Source organism: Paramacrobiotus metropolitanus, unplaced genomic scaffold, assembly GCF_019649055.1.
Source record: "Paramacrobiotus metropolitanus isolate TYO unplaced genomic scaffold, Prichtersi_v1.0 Parri_scaffold0000034, whole genome shotgun sequence".
Lineage (NCBI taxonomy): Eukaryota > Metazoa > Tardigrada > Eutardigrada > Parachela > Macrobiotidae > Paramacrobiotus > Paramacrobiotus metropolitanus.
Genome location: NW_026570254.1, coordinates 78,759 through 98,059, shown reverse-complemented (window position 1 = coordinate 98,059; position 19,301 = coordinate 78,759). Strand labels below are relative to the sequence as shown.

Here is a 19,301-nt window from a genome sequence, read left to right as displayed (position 1 = left end):
TTACACGCCTCTTGGCGCATAACTCGAATTTGCAACGTCGTATTTTTGCCTTCAACAAACATGAACAAGTTAAAGCTTTTCAAAGCTGAGACAATACCACATTAAAAATTTTTTATAAAAACATACAAATGCAACGCATAAATCTGTAAGCTGCCGGATCCAAATCAGATTGCAAACAGTCATAGAACAGCTGCTGATATCATAACATTACTGTAGGGTCACATACCAGCGTCAACAATCTGCACAAGAAAAGTTTTTGTACTTTCAAATTTGGGCGAGAAAATTTTATAAACTCTGTCAATAAAAAAACGTTTCCAGATCATGAGAAGGACGAAGTGGGATTTCACACGGAGACTTATATAGGGAGCAGATTCGAGGTGAGCTGATTGTGAGACTGGACAGAGCTAACTGCTCCGGATTCGGATCAATCGATATCTTCTGAGTCGGCAACCGTTTTGCACGGTACAGCATATGGAACCATCCTAAAATGATCCAAAATAAATTTCTTTAAATTTTTTGTAGCTTATCTGGTTAAGCTTATCTGGTTAAGCTTATCTGGTTAAGCATTTCATCAGATTTTGCACACATATTACAAAAGTAACGAATTACAAGATTACGTACCCGGCAATCACATAAGGTGCACACATCTAAAATATCTGTCCATTCCCTAAAGAAGGATCCCATTCCGATGCGCTTTGCTTCGCAGGAAAATCGGACCGGTTCCCGCGTTAAATCAGCCAGACATCGATCCGGGAATCTCGTACTTTGGCAGACTGGACAGCATGCACCGTCCTTAATGGTAACTGTTTCTTCTGGTGCGCATTTCAGAAGTGGGCATTTAACATCAGTGCATCGGACTGCTCCCAGCTATAAAATCGGTTCCCGTATAGTTATAATTGTCTGACTTTTGAGAAAAGGAATTCTCGTTATAGCATGATACAGATAATGTACACTGTCCGGCATCGTGTACATGTTTTCATTACTCACCTTGCATTCGCAAGATCGGCAGTTTTCAAACCAGTAGGTGCCACTTGGATAGGAAGCATTTGTTACCGCATCGTAGCACAATGGGAGGTTTCTATTCACGTTGCAACCCGGACAGCATCCGTCCAGAACGTCGCGTTCACCGTGCTTGCAATCGCAGTCAACCGGTCGGCACTGCAACACAGCGTCCTACTCAAACGAACAGAACAACATCGTTAAGACATTAATTGCTTCTGTAAAAGTCCATTAATTTAATTCGCAAGGGAATACAGATATCTAACGTGCTAAATACGTTCACCTAACAAAACAAGCTATCAGAATTTTCGTATTTATCCGTTCCTTATTGCCAGGATCTTGTAATTATATAGACTCATGGCTGATTTGTAGACGCGTAATTTATCTACAGACCTAATTTTTAAGTAGTGTACCAGAGCTTGCAGTTATTATTATTTGGGTGGCTATTGCCATTAAAACGTTTTCCGTATACAACACAGGTTGTCTACGATGATTTATTTACGCTTTCGTTTTTACGCATTGGAAGAAATTTATGTTTATGTACATGTTTACTACGAAACTAACCTGGCAAGTACAGTTTTGGCATCGGTCACCATAAACATTGGGCGCATGCGGCGATCGGTTTTCTGTACAAGCTAGAGCACCCGGAAAAGTGCATTACACTTCCGTTCAGCAAGGTCATGGGAACAGCGTGTGCTTACTCATATCGCATGTCTCGTTAACAGGGCACAAACACTTCCACGATCCTTTAACGTTCTGACACCGGGTTAATGGAGGACAAAAGTGGGCACCGGAATAGCATTCATCAATATCTAATGGAAGTTTTACGTATTAAGTCACCATGGCTAATTATCTCTACCAGTTGCATAATGCTCGCGAAAGAGTGACCACACCTTGACACACTGGCTCTCTCAAATAAGGATTCTCGGCCTTATAGCCATCCATACACTCGCAGAAATAACTGCCAGGTGTATTGACGCATACGGAATTAGCTTTGCAGCTGGAGATATTAAACGCGCACTCATCCACGTCTGATGGAAAGAAGAAATGTTACGAAAGGATAATATTTCAAAACAATTCAAAAACGCAAAAACATTGGCGTTGGGCAGGGAAATGTACATGCGCATTATTGCAGATTACACAAAAACCATGCTGAGGTAAGGGCCCGTAAGCTCTATAGTTCGCGTAACAGTATGGTTCACGTAAGGACAATCACAATAAGACAATCACAATAAATTATTCCGACTCAGTTTAGGCGACGTTACTAGAAATTACACCATGCACAGCAAAGCACGGATGCAAGGTTTTGGCAGATCCCTCGTGAAAAAAGAAAAAACGGAACAGGTATACAACCGTTTTAAGTTAGCCGAGAATAAAACGAAAGGACTGAGAAGAACAAACAAAAACCAACAAAATGCAGAAGCCCAAGCCGAACTGAAAAATCTTACCTACTTGACACTCAGGACCGAAGAATCCCCCTTGACAAGCGCAGGTATTGGGAGCAAAACAGTGGCCGCCGTTCTGACACACCGGCTCACAAATCGCTGCAAAAGGAAAATATGCGTAACCTGATATTGCGGGTATCAGTTGAAATTTGCAAATACGCAGAGAAATACTCTTGTCCTTACGCGTGCAAGTGAATCCATCGCCTTCATAACCCGGCAAACATTGACAACTATAGCTCCCTTCGCTATTCATACATTTGGCATGACCAGCACATAGGTTCGATCCGTTCTGGCATTCATTGATGTCTGGGCAAACATGGCAATTAGCATTTAAATTTTGGTAAACAAAACCTAAACATAATAGCTTAGCCAAGCGTAACCCATACATACCTTGGCAAGACCAAGGATTGGTATGGTTATATCCCGGTAAACACTCACAATGGTGACCTCCAAAAGTGTTACTGCAGACGGTGTTAGCGCGGCAGTGATTGACAGTAGAATTCGGTCCACTGTTTTCCATTGTGCATTCATCAATATCTATAAAAATGTCAAGAATAAGGAAAAATCACAATCAACTAATCGGAACACTGATTATGGACAACGGTCAGTGGGCATTGTTGGTGGAATACTTTACCGTTGTCTGGCGTCGATCGACAACTATTACGCGCATATTATTCTTCCGACGGTTGATCGATATAGTTAATAAAGCGCTCGCAAGTTTAAAATTCATTTATATTTGCTGGCAGGTGGTAACAGGAATTCGAACTGCAAAGCGCCATTCCATTCATAAAAGGACTAACGTAAAACCATGGCAGTCCGAACAGAACATTTGACAATTAGCAAAGAATTTCCTGCGCAGACCAGTTGCACATTAGAGCGAAGATTTTGCATTTGTCAAACAAGAGTTTTAATCCTATTAACTACCCGGTGCCGTCAGTCTGTTCAGGAATAATGCGCCTTTGCACCAAGTTAACGGTTATTGATTACCTTGACGCCCATATGTTTCCTTCATCAGTTATGTTCAAGTAGCTGTGATTGATTGTATTCCGAACGCGTGCGCATAGAAGTACTTATTTAATTCAACACAGCCAAATCTTTTGAATTTTCATTCACCAATTAAGCCTCCGCAATAACATTCAAATTTAAGTTTCTAACCAAACTCGTACGTTTGTACAGATGTTTTTTTAAATAATTTCAGTAATAGGGTATTTTTCATAACAATTTCCTCCACTGCACTAACCTTCGCACGAGCTCCCGTTTCCGGCGAATCCCGGTTTACATCGGCATTCCGGTCCGATCGGTGTTAAGACACAGGTAGCGTTTTCGTGGCACCGAGCAATCTTTCCGCAGCTTTTCGTCAACCGACATCTTTTACAACACTTTCCCGGTTCCTGCATCTGCTGATCCTCCGGACATGGAAGGATGGGACAAATTTCGCTGTTCGATGCACAGTTATCAATGCGACCATTGACACAGTGGCAGAGCAGACAAGCGCCGCGCTCCTTGGATAACGATATGGGATCACCGTGCGCAAAAACTTCACCCATAAGATTACAGGAGGCTGAAACAACAACATCCTGTTGTAAATGTGCACGCGACAGAGTTCACTGAGCGAATCGAATGGTTACCACTTATCACCGAATTTTCCAGTTTTTATCGTTTCACAAAACAGCAAAAGTATTTTTGATAAATATTTGGTTCAACTATGGAAAACAACACAAAATAATAACTGGGCTAGTTCTTGCGAATTATCTCTCATACTGTATCACTGCGCTAGAGTCTATCGCGCTTACTGACCTTGACAGACCGGGCAGCACGACTCGAACGGTTTCCCCTCTTCCCCGGGAGGACACACATCCGGGCACGGGATTTCCGGACAGCTGTCGCGCACTCCATTCCGACATGTGCAATTCCGACATTTCTCTTCCCAGCTTTCGTTATCTCTTTTGATAAGTCCAGTGGATGTTTGGCATGAGCCAAGCAGTTGGGCCTCCAAGTACAGCACCCGGTTGGCGTAGTTGGCCATCTGCCGGGTACAGAATTATGACATCGACGTCGTTCAACTTTCAACTTTTGCGGTTATTTACTCACGACAAACACGATAACCCCAACTCACTTTTGTTTCCAGTAATCTTACGGTGTTCTCTAATCTGTCAACTCGTCTCTGTAACTTATTCTCCTCAGTGGCTCCTACAAGCAGAAAGGTCGCTTTTACCTTAACACAACACACGTCGCCGATTAAATACGCTAATCAAAGTGTGAATCACGTAGAAGTGATTGAGATCGGCCTTTTTACCTGCGGCAGTCGGGGCTGACTGGACTTTATTAGCGGATACTTCTCTGGGACACTGGGATGAGTAGGCATTGGGGCCCGTCCGCACTTTGGCCTCAAGTAATGCACCCTGCAAAGTCAACACACATATTAAGAATTGCTTACAAGGCAAATGTTTTCTCAATAGGAGTTAAGCTGATGCTCAACAATATAATAAACGCGCCACATACGGCAAGCGTCAAAATTATCTGATAAAATAATGGTACTGTATATTTACCGACAGATTAAAAGGTCATGGATAAGAATACTACTTGGACAGCCTACGGTGATACGAGCTATATCCACCTGCCGTTTAATGAGTTTGGCATGCGGATCGGTTAGCAGACTACAGCCGAGATAATTATTATAAACCACCAGTTTTGCCTAACGTGCAGTGATAGGAACTGAAGAGCAGACGTACAGTTTTTATTTGCAGGACTATTTTATGAGGATAGCGCTATCTGCGCTATCTGCATAGAAATTACTTTTTTTGGTGAGCAGGTGAAAAGAAGCTCCGGCAAGTTGCAGACCATTTGAATCTGCTGTGCGCTGTCTAACATTCCGAAAGAACATGATCTGCCGGTTTTCTACGTCACCAAGCTGACAAGCTGTTCGAATTGCGCAAACATGCTTAAACGGTTATGTCGATATGATGTTAGCAGATGGCTACTATCCGGTCCATTCCGTCAGCTACTGCATTAATTGCCTTTCTTTAATGCAAATGCTGTTTGATCCCCTATTATTATTACTCCTTGGCACAAAACGATGGAATGAACACATGGCATGTACGGTTGTTCACTTCCTCCACTGCAAATATTGCTCGCAGCTCCATAGCGCAATATTGCGTCCTGGATAGTTTGCTTTTCTACGCAGATGAGCATATTCTGTCATTAACGCTGGCAACTGTTGATCTCAGTTCATTTGCCACCGAATTAAGTAACAATAATAGAACGAAACTTCTGCTTTGTGGCTCGGTGTACTTTAGCTGCTGTGAACTCCAAGCGCTGGCTAGTGGCAACTCTGCCATTTTCCAAAAAGTTAACCGTCGATTTACCGAAGTATCAAAAGTGTCAAACTTATTTCTTGGTGTATATAATCGACTTTGTGTACAATAATACGCCCTTTCCAATAGGGTAAAAATAAAAAACCATCCGTCGGAAAGGAATCTCATGTTAATGCTATAATAATATGAGGTTTATATCATGATCAGTACCAAGTCTCTGCGATTGCTTGAGCTAATTTCTGAACAATCTACCCATTTTAACTGCGCTTTCGACATACATTAAAACAAGAGCACAGACATACATTAAAATAAGAGCACAAAGTATCCACAGAGTACAGAAGGCGTATGAAAATTCGAGCAAGTGATTCTCTCATTTTTCTGCATCTTTTCCCAACCGTAAATATTATCCCTACGGCTTATAATTTGTAGCAGCTATATATCACGACTTCCCGCTGCGAAATATGTCATCAAATGCACCACCAGTGAATGATGACCCTCGTCAGAATTACAATCTGACTGAGTTATACAGGTGGTCCTCTGTTACAGAAATATACATAACATATATTCAAAAAGTTCTGCTGCCAGTTTCGCACGATTATATCAAATTGTTTTCAGAAACTTTCCAAATATTAAGCACATAATAAAGTTATAAAATCAGCCCATTGATTTATCGGTTTTACAGTACCTACAAGTTTATAAATAAAAGGCAAATTGTAAATTACTTTATCAGAATTTGTTTGATATGCAGGACTTTTCAAGTTCATAAAGAGTTATCGATAATAGGTACGGGATCAAATTAAAGGTGAACGCAGCAAACAGGTAGTCAAGTCGCGAAGGTCAAAGCAACAGATTGCCGTCAACTACGGTTATGACTGGGGTATTATCCGATCTTCTCGAGCGTATGCAGATAACGGTTGGCGCAGCAGCCGACAGGTTAGGAAGATTGATACGGTAGCGTATGGGTTGGTATGAATGGAAAAATGAAAATGATGGAAAGCGAAGTTCAAATCGGTCAAGAAAGGCCAAGACACCTGGATGTCTGTTTGTGAGGCTAAAACGATTTGCTTAACATCTGGATCGGCTGACCCATGCGCAGATCATCCTGCTCATCATCCGATTCAGGCTTACGGCTGTCTACTGGAGCGAAACACACAATGTAGCAGCAGGCAAAGTAAGCAAGCTGCAATTACACCTTCACGCCTTCTTTGCTTCCTGTCATTTGACTCATCTCTCTTTATCTGCGGCGCACTTCTGCCTTCATGAAATATTATTATGTCTTCTATCGATCACATTAACGCTAATAATAGTTGAACTTTACAGGCACGCTCCTTCCCCCACCATAGACGGAACCCTCCTGCTCTTAGTTAACCTCAATTTGGACACTGGGCGGCTTCACCTAGCAATTTGCAGGTGACCGCGGCCGGTCGGCTTATGCTCGTATGCGCAATCCGGAACCGCTCGCGTGTTACATGTGTGTTTCATGCATAAGGCTTGTGAACGGCTTCAAGTGCAAGCGAAAATCTTAAAACAACACTGGCATATATGCAAGAAAAAAATCTCCCCAATAACATATTTAGGAACTGATCAAAAGTGCATAGTTGAAACTTGAAAGTATAGAAGTAGTCTTCTTAATGTTGACTTCGGTCAACGTTAAATTTCTCTATCCATTACCAAAAAGGACCTACATGGTAGTGCGATACTGACCGTGAATTACGACAAGTTTCTAAACCACTGCTTTTCTCTTGTACCTGTTGCATTCATACATTAAAGTCCGCTGCGTTAATGAAAATGTTACTAAGTACAACAAAATCAAGAATACATTTTCTTTTATTGTTGCTTTATTCCACAGTTTTTGTTGTGTTCAGACGACCGAACTGGAAGTGCAGTATATGGACCAAGCGCGATGCAATTAAGGGGGCCGTTTGCAGTTGCAAGTGGCGAGAGAAATATGATACAACCGCGAGCCATATTTGACATGCAATTGTCAGTGTTTCTGTGGACAGATTATTAAATGATAAATATCTTGACTGGCTTTCGTCACGTAAACAGCGGCCATAAACTGGTTGATGTTTATACGCTTTGTATGTGTGCCAGTGATAAGACGGCGAAGTGTGGGGAACCTCCTTTAATAAAGGGGCTAAAACATGTCAATTTGCCACCCAAGCAGTCCGGGCGAGCGCTACTGATGATTCGCAAGAAAATGTGAATGACTCGAGGTAGCACAATTGTTCCTTATCTTATGAATGAACACACAGCGCTTTCTCTTAATCTTTATGGCGCTTCATTGAGTGCGTAAAAATTCGGTGTCTGGAGGTTTATGAATTAGCAATAGTTGCAATCCGTAAGTGGTAATTGTTGCGTCTGCGTTGCTTTGACAGCGAGTAACGGTGGGTGATGAAAGAACATTTGGTCAAACCGAAATGAATCACAGGACAAAAGCATCTGCCGACCGATCGGCAATTGAAAGAAAAACTGATCTAATGTCCTGTTAGTTTTCTTTGTTTTCGTGCAGATCGCATAGACGTATATCAAAATGCATACAAAAGCGGGGTCTGCAGGTTTGTATATATATGGTGTGCATATGCACCGTGCGTCTAACTACGAGGAATCAATGCCATCACGGCAACATCATGTGCAATACCACAGCCTGATCTGACCATGAAAAGTGCGCAATTTACCTGGGAATTTCGAAAACTGTCAGCATTGATTCATAATAAATTCATGATCTTCTCGGTGAATATTTAAAAGCTTGGTCAGTATTAATCACGCACTTTCGGTCTTAATCAACCTCACTGCTCCTCCAAAACTTGACTGTTGCTGTATTCGCTCTAAACATTTTACAAGGCACATTAATTTAAACATAACTTATGATTACAAAGTTGTGAGTTGCTTAATTAATTTATTTCTAGCGCACTGCTGTTAGATCAGTCATCTTCACATTTAACTAAATATGCTTAAACCTTGACCAGTTTGGCTCTTCTTCGGTTCAGTTGTTCATTGTTTCGGATGAGGTTTTCGACATAAATATTTGTGGTATTAATATTCAAATACGCTAATTATATGTCGGTTATGCATGACTAACCTTGAATTGTTCTTTGCCAAGCACGGATTCCAGATTGCTTTCCCCGATTCTTAGCGATACATTTCGATACCGGATCATGTCAAATACACCGGAGGCCAAAGGGCACTCAAAAACCACTTTACAATTCAGACGGAGCACCGCCCGACTGGACTCCAAGGTCATGGCAATACTGTGCCATTGGTTATCGGCCAGACGATAAGGAATTACCGCCGCTGTGAAGTTTGTTCCATTGCGCATCAGCAATATCAGCTCGCTGAGTTTTCCTCGGCTGATCAGTTCTATCATTCTATAAATTGCATATGCACAAGTTTTATAAACGGTTAAGATTCTATGTTGGCTCAGTCACAATTATTTTTGTACCTAAAAGTATCGATGTCCATGGCAAGCAATGCGCCGGTGTTATTATAATTCTGGCGTAATTTCAGAAGCAACGTCATGTCGGTAGAATTTATAAGCAGCCGCTGCAGACGCTGGGCAAGTGAGGAATTCTGGGTGACGTCGGCTTGCCGGTGTCCATCTGCAACAAGAGTAGTCAAAGTAAAATAAACATAGCAATTAGCACTTGACAATTTCATTGTACCTTTTAATGCCACATTTAGAAAAGTACATATCGATAGAGAGCGCTTTAAAATAGTAAAACATGATCCGGTGAATACAGCAGCCAGTTCAGGCTCATAATTTCCCGAATCATGCTGTTTAATGGTCTTGGGAACAGGCAAATCGATATTAAGCATTGGCTTACCAACTAATAAAACTGCTCGCGAATTCCGGTCCATGGCCGCGCCACTCGTAACGGATGCTGGATAAGCTTGACGAGCAATCTGGGAATCATTATTAGGTATTACTAGTCGCGGTAATAAATCCAGCTCATTTGGATACTGCTGCCCGATCCTACGATCGATAACTGCAAGATAAACAGGAATAGTGTAATTTTTAACCGGTTGAACAGTTTGAGCTGTTTGATTATGCAGTTAAGCCTGTATTTATAGGAGATTCATTTATTAAGACTGGAATATTTTATTCTGTTCCGCTGCACGAAGCTGTAATGCTTCGAACATATTATTACTCTAACTGTAAGGGCACAGCAACGCCAAATGTTAATTATCGGCAAAGCCGCATTCGGACTTTTCTGACATTTATGAAATGGCATAATCATCATGATCGTCGATTCTATAAGAGCTAAACAGCGGCGTTATTCACAGTTCACGTTGTCTTCGCTTTGATAAGTGTAACCATATTGTTTCATGTTTTCGAGACGATAGTAAAAACAGCCCGGGCATTGTGCACAAAATTTTAAACATACGAGTAATTGACAGCCTAATTGTAAAATAAACGCAGTTCTCCAACCTCAAATACACAAACCGAGAATCAGCCAAGAGCGCTTAACAACTTAATACAGTAGTCAGCCCAGCCGGAGAAAGAAAACTGAAGTGTAATTAAAGTATGCGGATAATGGATCGCCAACAGCTTTAATAACTAGTAAACTGGTTGCTGATGACCTTTTCTCTTATAATAAACCTTTTCTCTTATAATAAATAAAGATACGGTCAAAGCTTAATACATTTACTTACAAATAACAAAAGTAATTAAAACAATGACCACCATTTACTTTATTTATGAAACTTACGGGTAAAAAACGGCTGCAGCAATGGCAAAACTTTACGATGGCCGTGCCAAATACTGCAGCCCCTTAATGGGAGGCTGGTCATCGCCAACCTCCCTCATCGCAGCAATGGAAATTATAATAATTTATTACGGATGATATGGGCGGTCGCGTCATCTGCCTTGGGAAATTGAATGACATTTAGCTATTCTTATGAAATGGCATGGAAATATTTTCCACATCCGGGCGTCATCAACTCCACACTGCGACGCATTTCGGAGTGTGCAGCCCCGATTGCAAAATTTGCACTCTTTGGTAGGGTAACATGATACACATGTATGAACTTTCCGACCTTTTATCAGATGTAATATTATGCTGCATCACAAAGGCCGGCGATCATCGGTTTATTCGATACATGCACCATATTTTAATGATACAGTATCGCCATGATTCAAAAATCCGCTCCTCCTCACTTCTTAAAGCGGAAATATGGGTTATCTTGTTTATCGCCATGTTACCGCCATTTTCAAAAATAAGGTTACTTATGGCTACGTCCTACCTAGGAGTCGTATAAGAGTCGTAAATGAAAGAAATCTTGAATTCGGTGCCCCACAGACATATGATAGCAACTTTTTCTAAAATGTACCCATTACATTAATTAGACAAATTTTTAAGTGGTAATTTTTAGAGTATCAAATTTAAAATGAACCTGAATGCTTCCACTGTTCTATAATACCATTCGAAAAAACTCTGGTACCCTTTACCAAGCACACAAATATATGCGAATCTTGTTGAAAACATGAATGTCGCAAGGTAAGATCCCGATTATGGCATATAATTCATTGCGAACAATGCTGGGGCAAAGGGCATAATGAATAAGTAGCTAATCAATAAATAGCACAAATTTAAATGGGACAAAAAAGGATTGCAGCAGCAGAATCTAACGCCATGATTATTTTTCTCTTGGCGAGCATCAGCTCATATGCGCACATTTGCTTACCTTGATAATTCCTTGCCTTGGTCATCTGGCCACCGGCTTTTGGTATCAGAATCAGCAAACAAAACGCCAAGCGGCTAACAAAGCTTATAAGAATCTGTTTTTCCATCCTCAGCGAAGTTTAATAAATAAGATTTCATAAAACATATTTTCTCCATAACAGCGCCCATCCAAATCAGCAGCAATCATAAGAAATGCATCACGTGTATGGTGTACTCCATTGACCATCGCAGCTCAACTGCTGTTGCAGAACGTCTTTTATCCTTGCACGTGCGGTCATATATATGCCAGTACCTGTACAGATTGTATATATACAGTAAAATATAACGGAACATCAAATAATAACAATCTGCTAAGGGAATTCGGAGCCGACAAGAATTATGAATTTCTCAATCGCGTCCTTTCGCGCGCTAACACGACATTATCGTACTGTGAGTCTATTCGCTGACCAACCGCATGGGATATGACTAACGTGTTTCAGAAGTACGGCCCACATCTACCGGTGGCTAACTTTTCGTTGGTCGACTGGACTAACGTTATCTGGGCGCAATATAGTTCTCTACAAGTGCTAGAACACGCGAATTATACTATAATACAACGCCACTCTAATGCGACTAAATCGAAAATGTCCAAAGTGCTACTTGGTTTCGACAACAGAAATATTACAAAGCATTACACTAACGTCTGTTCCACGGAATTTTTAAAGCTTCTTGTATTTTATTCCATTTGAAACTTTTTAACAAAGCCACAAACGTTATAAAAAGAAATGTTAAGATCGCTGTAGTTACCGGTTAACAAATAAGCTGGTTGTTTTCGGCACTTTGCCTGTTTTTTACTCGCGATCGAGGGAGGATACGGAATAGAAATTTTAGTTTTCTTTTTCAGTTTTAATGTAGCGGGGATATATTATGCGAATACACATGTGGACTGCAAATCCCATATGCATTATAATTAACGTGTGGTGTTATGCAACAACGGCAGCAGCAGTTAATTCTTGTGTGCTATCCTATCGATAAGTTTCTGCTAACTGCTGATTATATATATAACCATATACCATTTCCTCTTACACAATTACTTATTGTGCAAAAAAATTCTGACTGATAAAATTACCGAATATTCCTTGATTCCGCATCTGTCACTACCTTCTTTATATTGCAGTACTTTATATTACCCTACTTTCTCGTTGCAGTTCCGAAATGAAAACCACAGATAGTCAAAACATTACTAAGCTACAAAAGAATGTGTGTACAAACTATCGGCGAGCAAGTATTAAAGGTCAACAGTTTCATACACCGGTTTCTTACAATAAAGAGGTATGTCTTGTACTTACTCCAACCGCATTGTCAGAGTCTACCGGCGTTAATAATTACGGACAACTTTACGTTAAACATTAGGTGAAGGCTCCGCATACCACCTTTATACCACCTTTAGCTCCTAGTACCACCTTTCATACCACCTTAGGCTCCTTATACCACGTTCTGCACACCACGTTTGACTCCGCATACCACCATATGACCTTTTCCACAAAAGAAGCCCGGCAGAGACATCATATACCGGCAAAAGTATTCGACAATGGATTTTAAAATGTTTTGAGAAAAAAACTGCTGCTTCCACTAAAAGACGCACCGGAGGACAAGCCGAGAGAATTACCAATCCGGGGTTTGATTTCGTATCCGCTATAGATGCGGGATCTGTAGATATGGGTGTAGCTGCGCAAGCTACACCCATATCTACACCCAAAATGGATAGACACATGCAAAAGTTTTTAAGTATTAAATAAATGGTGGTATGCGGAGTCAAAAGTGGTGTGCAAAAGGTGGTACTAGGAGCCAAAGGTGGTATGAAAGGTGGTATTAGGAGCCAAAGGTGGTAAAAGGTGGTATGAGGAGCCTTCACCTAAACATTATTCAACCACAGATAAATAAAACTAAAAACAAAAATATCGCTATCTAGTGGTTGAGCGAACCTATGCGAGATAACGTTTTGACTTATAAGTACCAATACAATATTAGACAGCTTAGCGGTAGTTGCTGTAATTTTATTCCTGTCACTTTGCCGTAACACTACACTAAACCAAACTGACCTGGCTGTAGTTACATTTGATAAGGAAGGTTGCAGGTTTGTGATCACAGTCGAACTTTTTCAAATAAGCAAAGGCCTGTAATAATGTTTCAAAACTTAAATTTTAAATCGATTTTGAGACCGCTCAAAAACGAGTCGAAAAAAAGTACCTCGTGGCCACTTCGCGGAGATTGGCCGAGGCTCTGCTGTAACATGAATTAACTGAAGGTGAATATTCGCTCCTTAAAGTTACTACTTTCCGTCATGGCTATTTTTACGCAATAAAGCCAATGTTGGTACGTTTATGGACATAACTGCGGTAATTCAATTTTTCATTTATTCTGTTACAATATACGCTGTACCAATTTATTATAATATCAGTGCTTGGCCAAATAATAATTTCAAAATGAACTATACGTAAAATTTGTTAGAAGAAAAAGTTGTGCAGGCAGTAAAAAATGAAAAGGCTACTATTTGAGAGTAGTTCACATCAGTATCGTGGGGTGCAATGGATGCAAAGATGATCGTGCTGCTCGTATTTCCTTGTTACCATTAGTTCTTATGTACAAAGTACAGAGTATTACAGTAATTCTTGAAATCGACAGCGCTTAGATAGTCCTACTGCAACTACTCTAATAATTTTTAATAGAATCTGTGCGTGTCTTAGAAAGCGACACGGTACTGCGTAATATATTGCCGGCACATTATTAAATCGGCATCTTGAAAATTACATTCGAGAGTTCAGAATACAAAGGAAAGTCAGATGGGAAGCGTGGTATTTTCACGCTTCTCCGTGTAACGTACTTCAAGGTGCAATATATATTAATCAGATCGCATTGCAGTAGTCTACCTGGACCACTTAATAAAATTTGACAGCTTGAGAATAACTGAGTCGAAATATGCGTTACTGCTGCAACGATACAATAATATCCACAAGATGACAGTTTCGCTTAAGCGTTCTCTGTGTATTAACTTCATGAGAATGGCATTATTAATGTACCTTTTTAAATTTTGAGCCAGATTCTGAATCACTCTCGAAGTGACTATGAATAAAAATAGAAAACACGGTATTGTTGTAGCGATAGAGTTCGATTTAGTTTCCCTTTGAAAATCCTTACAATTTATGCATGTTGGTACCTACTTTACATCGCCAAATAGCCGGTAGGCCAAATGCATGGTGCACAACAATAATTCTATTTATTACGATTATCAGAGCGTTTCCGCCGACACTGGAACACGCGCCGTACTTAATTATGCAGCAGCTGCCGCTGCTGCCCTGGCGCTTTTTTATCGGCAGTTTGTTCCTAATCAATCTGCTCCAGTGATTATTGTGGATGCCGCATATACACGAGGCATCTGAAATTTATATATGAGTATTAAAACTGTAAACTCAAAATAGAGTATATGTATTGTACATCATTTTCAAAGCCTCATGAGTGAAAACAAATTTGAATAATCATCACGCTAATAGTAGATCGAGTTAATTACTGTAACATTTTTTTGTAAGTACCGCATTTGTCACCCGTTAGGTTGTACAAATACAAATTACAGAATATCTGGCTCGTAAAAGGATAAACTAACTTTGTACCAGACTTGGCCCATCTTTTGGGTGAGGTGAAAATTTTCTCCATTTTTTCCAGCCCATCTCATCTTTTAGGTGAAAATGGGGATGAGGTGGGAAAGAGCCGCAGATGAGGTGAGATGGGCTGGGATTGTTGAAAGATGGGATGGGACCAAGAAAACAAATAGAAATAAAAAATGTTGATATTTTCATCTGTTTTCCACGCTAGGAGCATGTAAAAATGCACCATTCGAGCTCCGAAAACAAAAAAATTTCGCGCTCCGCGCGGATTTTGTTAATGAGTGAGCATATTTTCTTAATAACCGAAATTTTTTTTCGCCCGGCAACTCTATCGTATGCGGTATACTTGCAAAATTAGCTGCGTTGAGCCTGTAAAAAATGGGGATGAAGATGGGATCGAAAAGGTGAGATGGGCTGAAAATTTGAGTAGCCGGAGGTGGGCTGGGCTGGAATTAAACTGCGAAGGTGGGGGTGGGATGAAAGTGGAAAAATCGAAAATGGGCCAAGTCTGCTTTGTACTTACCAAATTAAAGAAAACTTGAGAAGATCGGGAGACTAATGATTATTAATTAATAAACTGCAGTTTGGAAATATTGTGAAATTTACATTTATGTTGAAAGTAAAACCCAATTTTACGCTATCGTAAATTATAATGACGATTACATGTGCAACCCTGCTGGTGGCAAGTTGGCATATTTTGGCATTGACGCGACAGCAAAAGACGATTCCTTTTCATTAGTGGTAATGTACGAAACAGTGGTACTGCCAAAAGATTTTTGCCATAGAGAACGTTCTGCAATATTAATCGTAATAACATTAGATACAAGTATCGGTCGCGCTATAGCGCGACCAGTTGTGTTTGAGGTATGGAAGAATGAAAGAAATACAAAATATACTTCGTACAGCAATAAAAAAATTTTTCAGAAATATTTCAAATATAAAACCCAGTGAGGCCAGCTACGAAAATATTTTAAACATGTAGAAATGCGGAATTTTTTCAAGCTTTCCGGTTAAATTCGCCCATTTTCTGAAAACTGTGAAAGCACCCGTAAGTTCTTCTTTTTTCATGGTTTTTCATCGCGTTTTTAATGTAACTTTATATTACCGATCTAACGAACTGAAAACTTGAATTTTTTGGTACCACAGATAATGTTTTAACGGTGATAAAATGGATTGAGTGGGGTCATATATCTGCACACGATGCCCATAAAAAATCATTTTTTCAGCGCAGAATTAATGGAAACTTGCGGGGAACAGTTAACGGTCGCCCAAGGCGTCCTTGCAGGCTGCATCTTTAGATACTAATTGTAAGATTTTTTCAGCCATCAGTCAAGCTCTTCAGTATTTATTAAAATAAAATAAATTTATGTTTATTAGATTTCGAGGTTAGTGAATGCCCAAGCTACCACCAGTATCACAGAGCCGCCACCGGCCACGTGAGTGAATACTGTAAACGGGCCGCGGGCCGGCTTTTAGATACTTCAGTATTTAGAACTTACATATAAATTAGACAATTAAGGGATCTGGCCCAAATACCCACATACATAGTACCAAATTCGGGTACATACACGGGAACTTTCGCTGTCGCGCAATCCTAAACACTTTTTTGCATGGCTAGGTATGTACCTAATATTCATAACGGCTCTCATACTCATACTCATAATCCTACTCCTAATTCCGAATACATACTCATAAGCCATAACGGCCCTCATAATCATAATCATACTTTGGTCCTACCGGTCATCATATTAATTTATTCATAATTATAGTTCATATCTTAACCATTACTCATGCTGGTGTGTCAAAAATGTAATATTCAATTACAAACATGTGTTCATGTAAATCTACTCAACCTCCCGCTTTCGTCCACTCGAAAAAATTATTTCATCTGAATTAGTAGCGAAAAAATATTTATCAGAAAATGGCTTCATTACAAAATCACTTCAGTAAACTTGAACTGACTTGTGAGTACCGAAAGCTAAGTAATTTAATCTGCATATAAAAACTGAGCAAGAAAATCTACCGTTGTCCACTTTCGACCATTTTTTAAACTAGTCCTAATGATAAAAAAACCTGAAATGGGCTTACTATGTAGTTTCCACCAAACAAAAAGTGAACGGGCCGTCAACTTTTTATTTCCACAAAACTAAATTTCGAAAGCATCGTGTACACTGTACAGCAATGGAACACAGGAACAGTAATAACGCAGTTTAATCGTTGCTAGCCAGGACAAAAGCAGATATAAAAAAAAATATCTAAAAAATGAAAAAACTCAAGAACGGCGCACAATTTGTGCAACAGCTATTACTACTTAGTGTCAATAATACGGTTTTACGATTAATAAATAATATAATGCTTTTACTAATAACATTAAGCGCAGTAGCGCACTGGTATGAGTAGCGGTAAAAGTTTGAGTTATGATTATGAACAAAAATATGATAACCGGTAGGATCAAAGTGTGAATATGATTATGAAAGCCGTTTTGAGTATGAGAACCGTTATGAGAATTAGGGTTTGAGAGCGCGCGACAGCGGAAGTTGCCGTGGATATATACAAATTTTGTGCTATGTACCGTGCCAAATCCCTTAAGACCGCGAGATATTCAGGTACTCAGACATTTCTAGACATTTTTAAAATTTCGAAACTCTGGAGGCTCAAAAAATTAGAGGTAACGGCCCCGCTGCGCGGGGCCGAGTCGAAATATTTAGAAATATTTAGAAATTCTGGAAACGTAAAAGCTTTGGAGCCGACTTTGGAGAAATTAATAGTTACTTTGAGGTATTCGAACATGTTTTAAAAACATCTTAAAGGTTTCAAGAATTTAAAAAAAGTTATAATTTTGATGGAATTGACAATTCAAATAACATACACAGATCTGTAGTTTATGTATGTTGCTAAGCTGCGAAACTTGTATTTGCTCATTCGAGACATTTCCAGTACTTACTGGAAATTTCTATGAACTTTAAACGCTAAGTACAGAAAGTTTGAAAGGGTTCTGAAAACGTTCCGGAAACTAGAAATTTTTTCCAAGCTGCAGGTAGGAAGCTTTGGAAGATGCTTTATTTTATAAAATTAACAACTTAATGGAAAAATCAATGTTGATTTAGGAGATAATTTCCAAAACTAGCAACCGTTAAGTACTAACAACCCTTAAGTACTACAACTTCTAAAAATTTTTTTAGACCTTCTCCAAAACTTAAGATTTTTTTAAAGATAATGGTAGGAACGTTTGTGCGATGCTTTATTTTATAAAATTATCGATTAATTGAAAAAATCAATCTTGATTTAGGAGATAATTTCCAAAAAATAAGGACGTAAGGATATATGAATCTATTGACAAAGCTAACTGTACAGTACGTACGGTACGAGTAGGTGTTGTACCTAATTTTACAAACTGCCCCAAATAAAACGGTACAGCAAACTTCCTGCGAGAAACTAACTGAATTTTTTACGAAAACTTCTCGGCCTGCTCCCAATACTCTGATGATTTCGTGATACGAGAAGCAGTAATGGAACTGGAACACCATGATTGTGTCGTATTAAATCATGCTCTACTGGGTAGTATGCGAACTGCAAAAAGAATACGATATCGATAATGCACTAATGCGATATTAACTCACCGGTTGCAAAATATTCCTACAGGCAAAAGTGCAAACCATTCCACATAAACAAAGATTGGTTTCGCAAAAGCACATGGTGGCAAGCCCCGAAACCTATACGTTGAAACTTGAAAGTAGCCCGTACGTGCACCAAGACTGGTATTTTTTCAAGCACCGAGGCTTCGAAAATCAAATTAGAAAAACTGCAAAGTGTTATAGACATCAATGAAGTAAATATCCACAAAAACAATAGGGACTGCCTACGGAAAGTGGATACGGAAGGTTTAACTGGTGATTCCTCTAAACTGCCGACAGGTCACGGAGACAATATGCCGCTAGCAAGGTGCCACAGTTTACGTTCAACGTTAACAGCCACGTTATCACATCACAAATTATTACTTCAAGTTCAGTCATTGTTATTATGACTGCATGTACGAACGGTGGCAAAGGTCACAACGATCGCCTTTAGACTAAATTTCGGATGTAGAATAACCTGTTATCTTGGGAATTCCAAAAAAACTATCCGAAATCTCTGGGTTCGAACCCTTAGTGATGGACAAAAATGATAAAGTGGGGACAAAACCACTTGCACTGATGGTGCCATCATGGTGGGCACAAA

General features: G+C 39.7%; 1 protein-coding gene across 1 annotated transcript; it reads right to left on the bottom strand.

The window, feature by feature from the left end:
- Window positions 1–33: 33 nt before the first annotated feature.
- LOC129589325 (protein kinase C-binding protein NELL2-like) lies at window positions 34–19,268 on the bottom strand. Its single transcript, XM_055484030.1, has 18 exons — window positions 18,704–19,268; window positions 11,444–11,734; window positions 9,583–9,744; window positions 9,201–9,357; window positions 8,841–9,126; window positions 4,741–4,846; window positions 4,561–4,634; window positions 4,242–4,470; window positions 3,685–4,005; window positions 2,835–2,981; window positions 2,628–2,750; window positions 2,448–2,543; window positions 1,893–2,030; window positions 1,701–1,811; window positions 1,564–1,634; window positions 988–1,173; window positions 622–867; window positions 34–482 (listed from the first exon to the last, which is right to left on the bottom strand). Exons 2-18 carry the CDS (start codon window positions 11,547–11,549, stop codon window positions 405–407), a joined length of 2,637 nt encoding a protein of 878 aa, XP_055340005.1. The 5' UTR covers window positions 11,550–11,734; window positions 18,704–19,268; the 3' UTR covers window positions 34–404.
- Between the last annotated feature and the right edge of the window lie 33 nt (window positions 19,269–19,301).

What these genes read in the sequence shown, in the direction of transcription:
- LOC129589325 (XM_055484030.1), bottom strand. Translation starts at nt 11,549, where the DNA reads ATGGAAAAACAGATTCTTATAAGCTTTGTTAGCCGCTTGGCGTTTTGT. An exon ending in CGATGGATTCACTTGCACGC is followed by an intron (nt 2,544 to 2,627) that starts GTAAGGACAAGA and finishes TTCCTTTTGCAG; the next exon opens with CGATTTGTGAGCCGGTGTGT. An exon ending in GAGAGAGCCAGTGTGTCAAG is followed by an intron (nt 1,812 to 1,892) that starts GTGTGGTCACTC and finishes AACTTCCATTAG; the next exon opens with ATATTGATGAATGCTATTCC.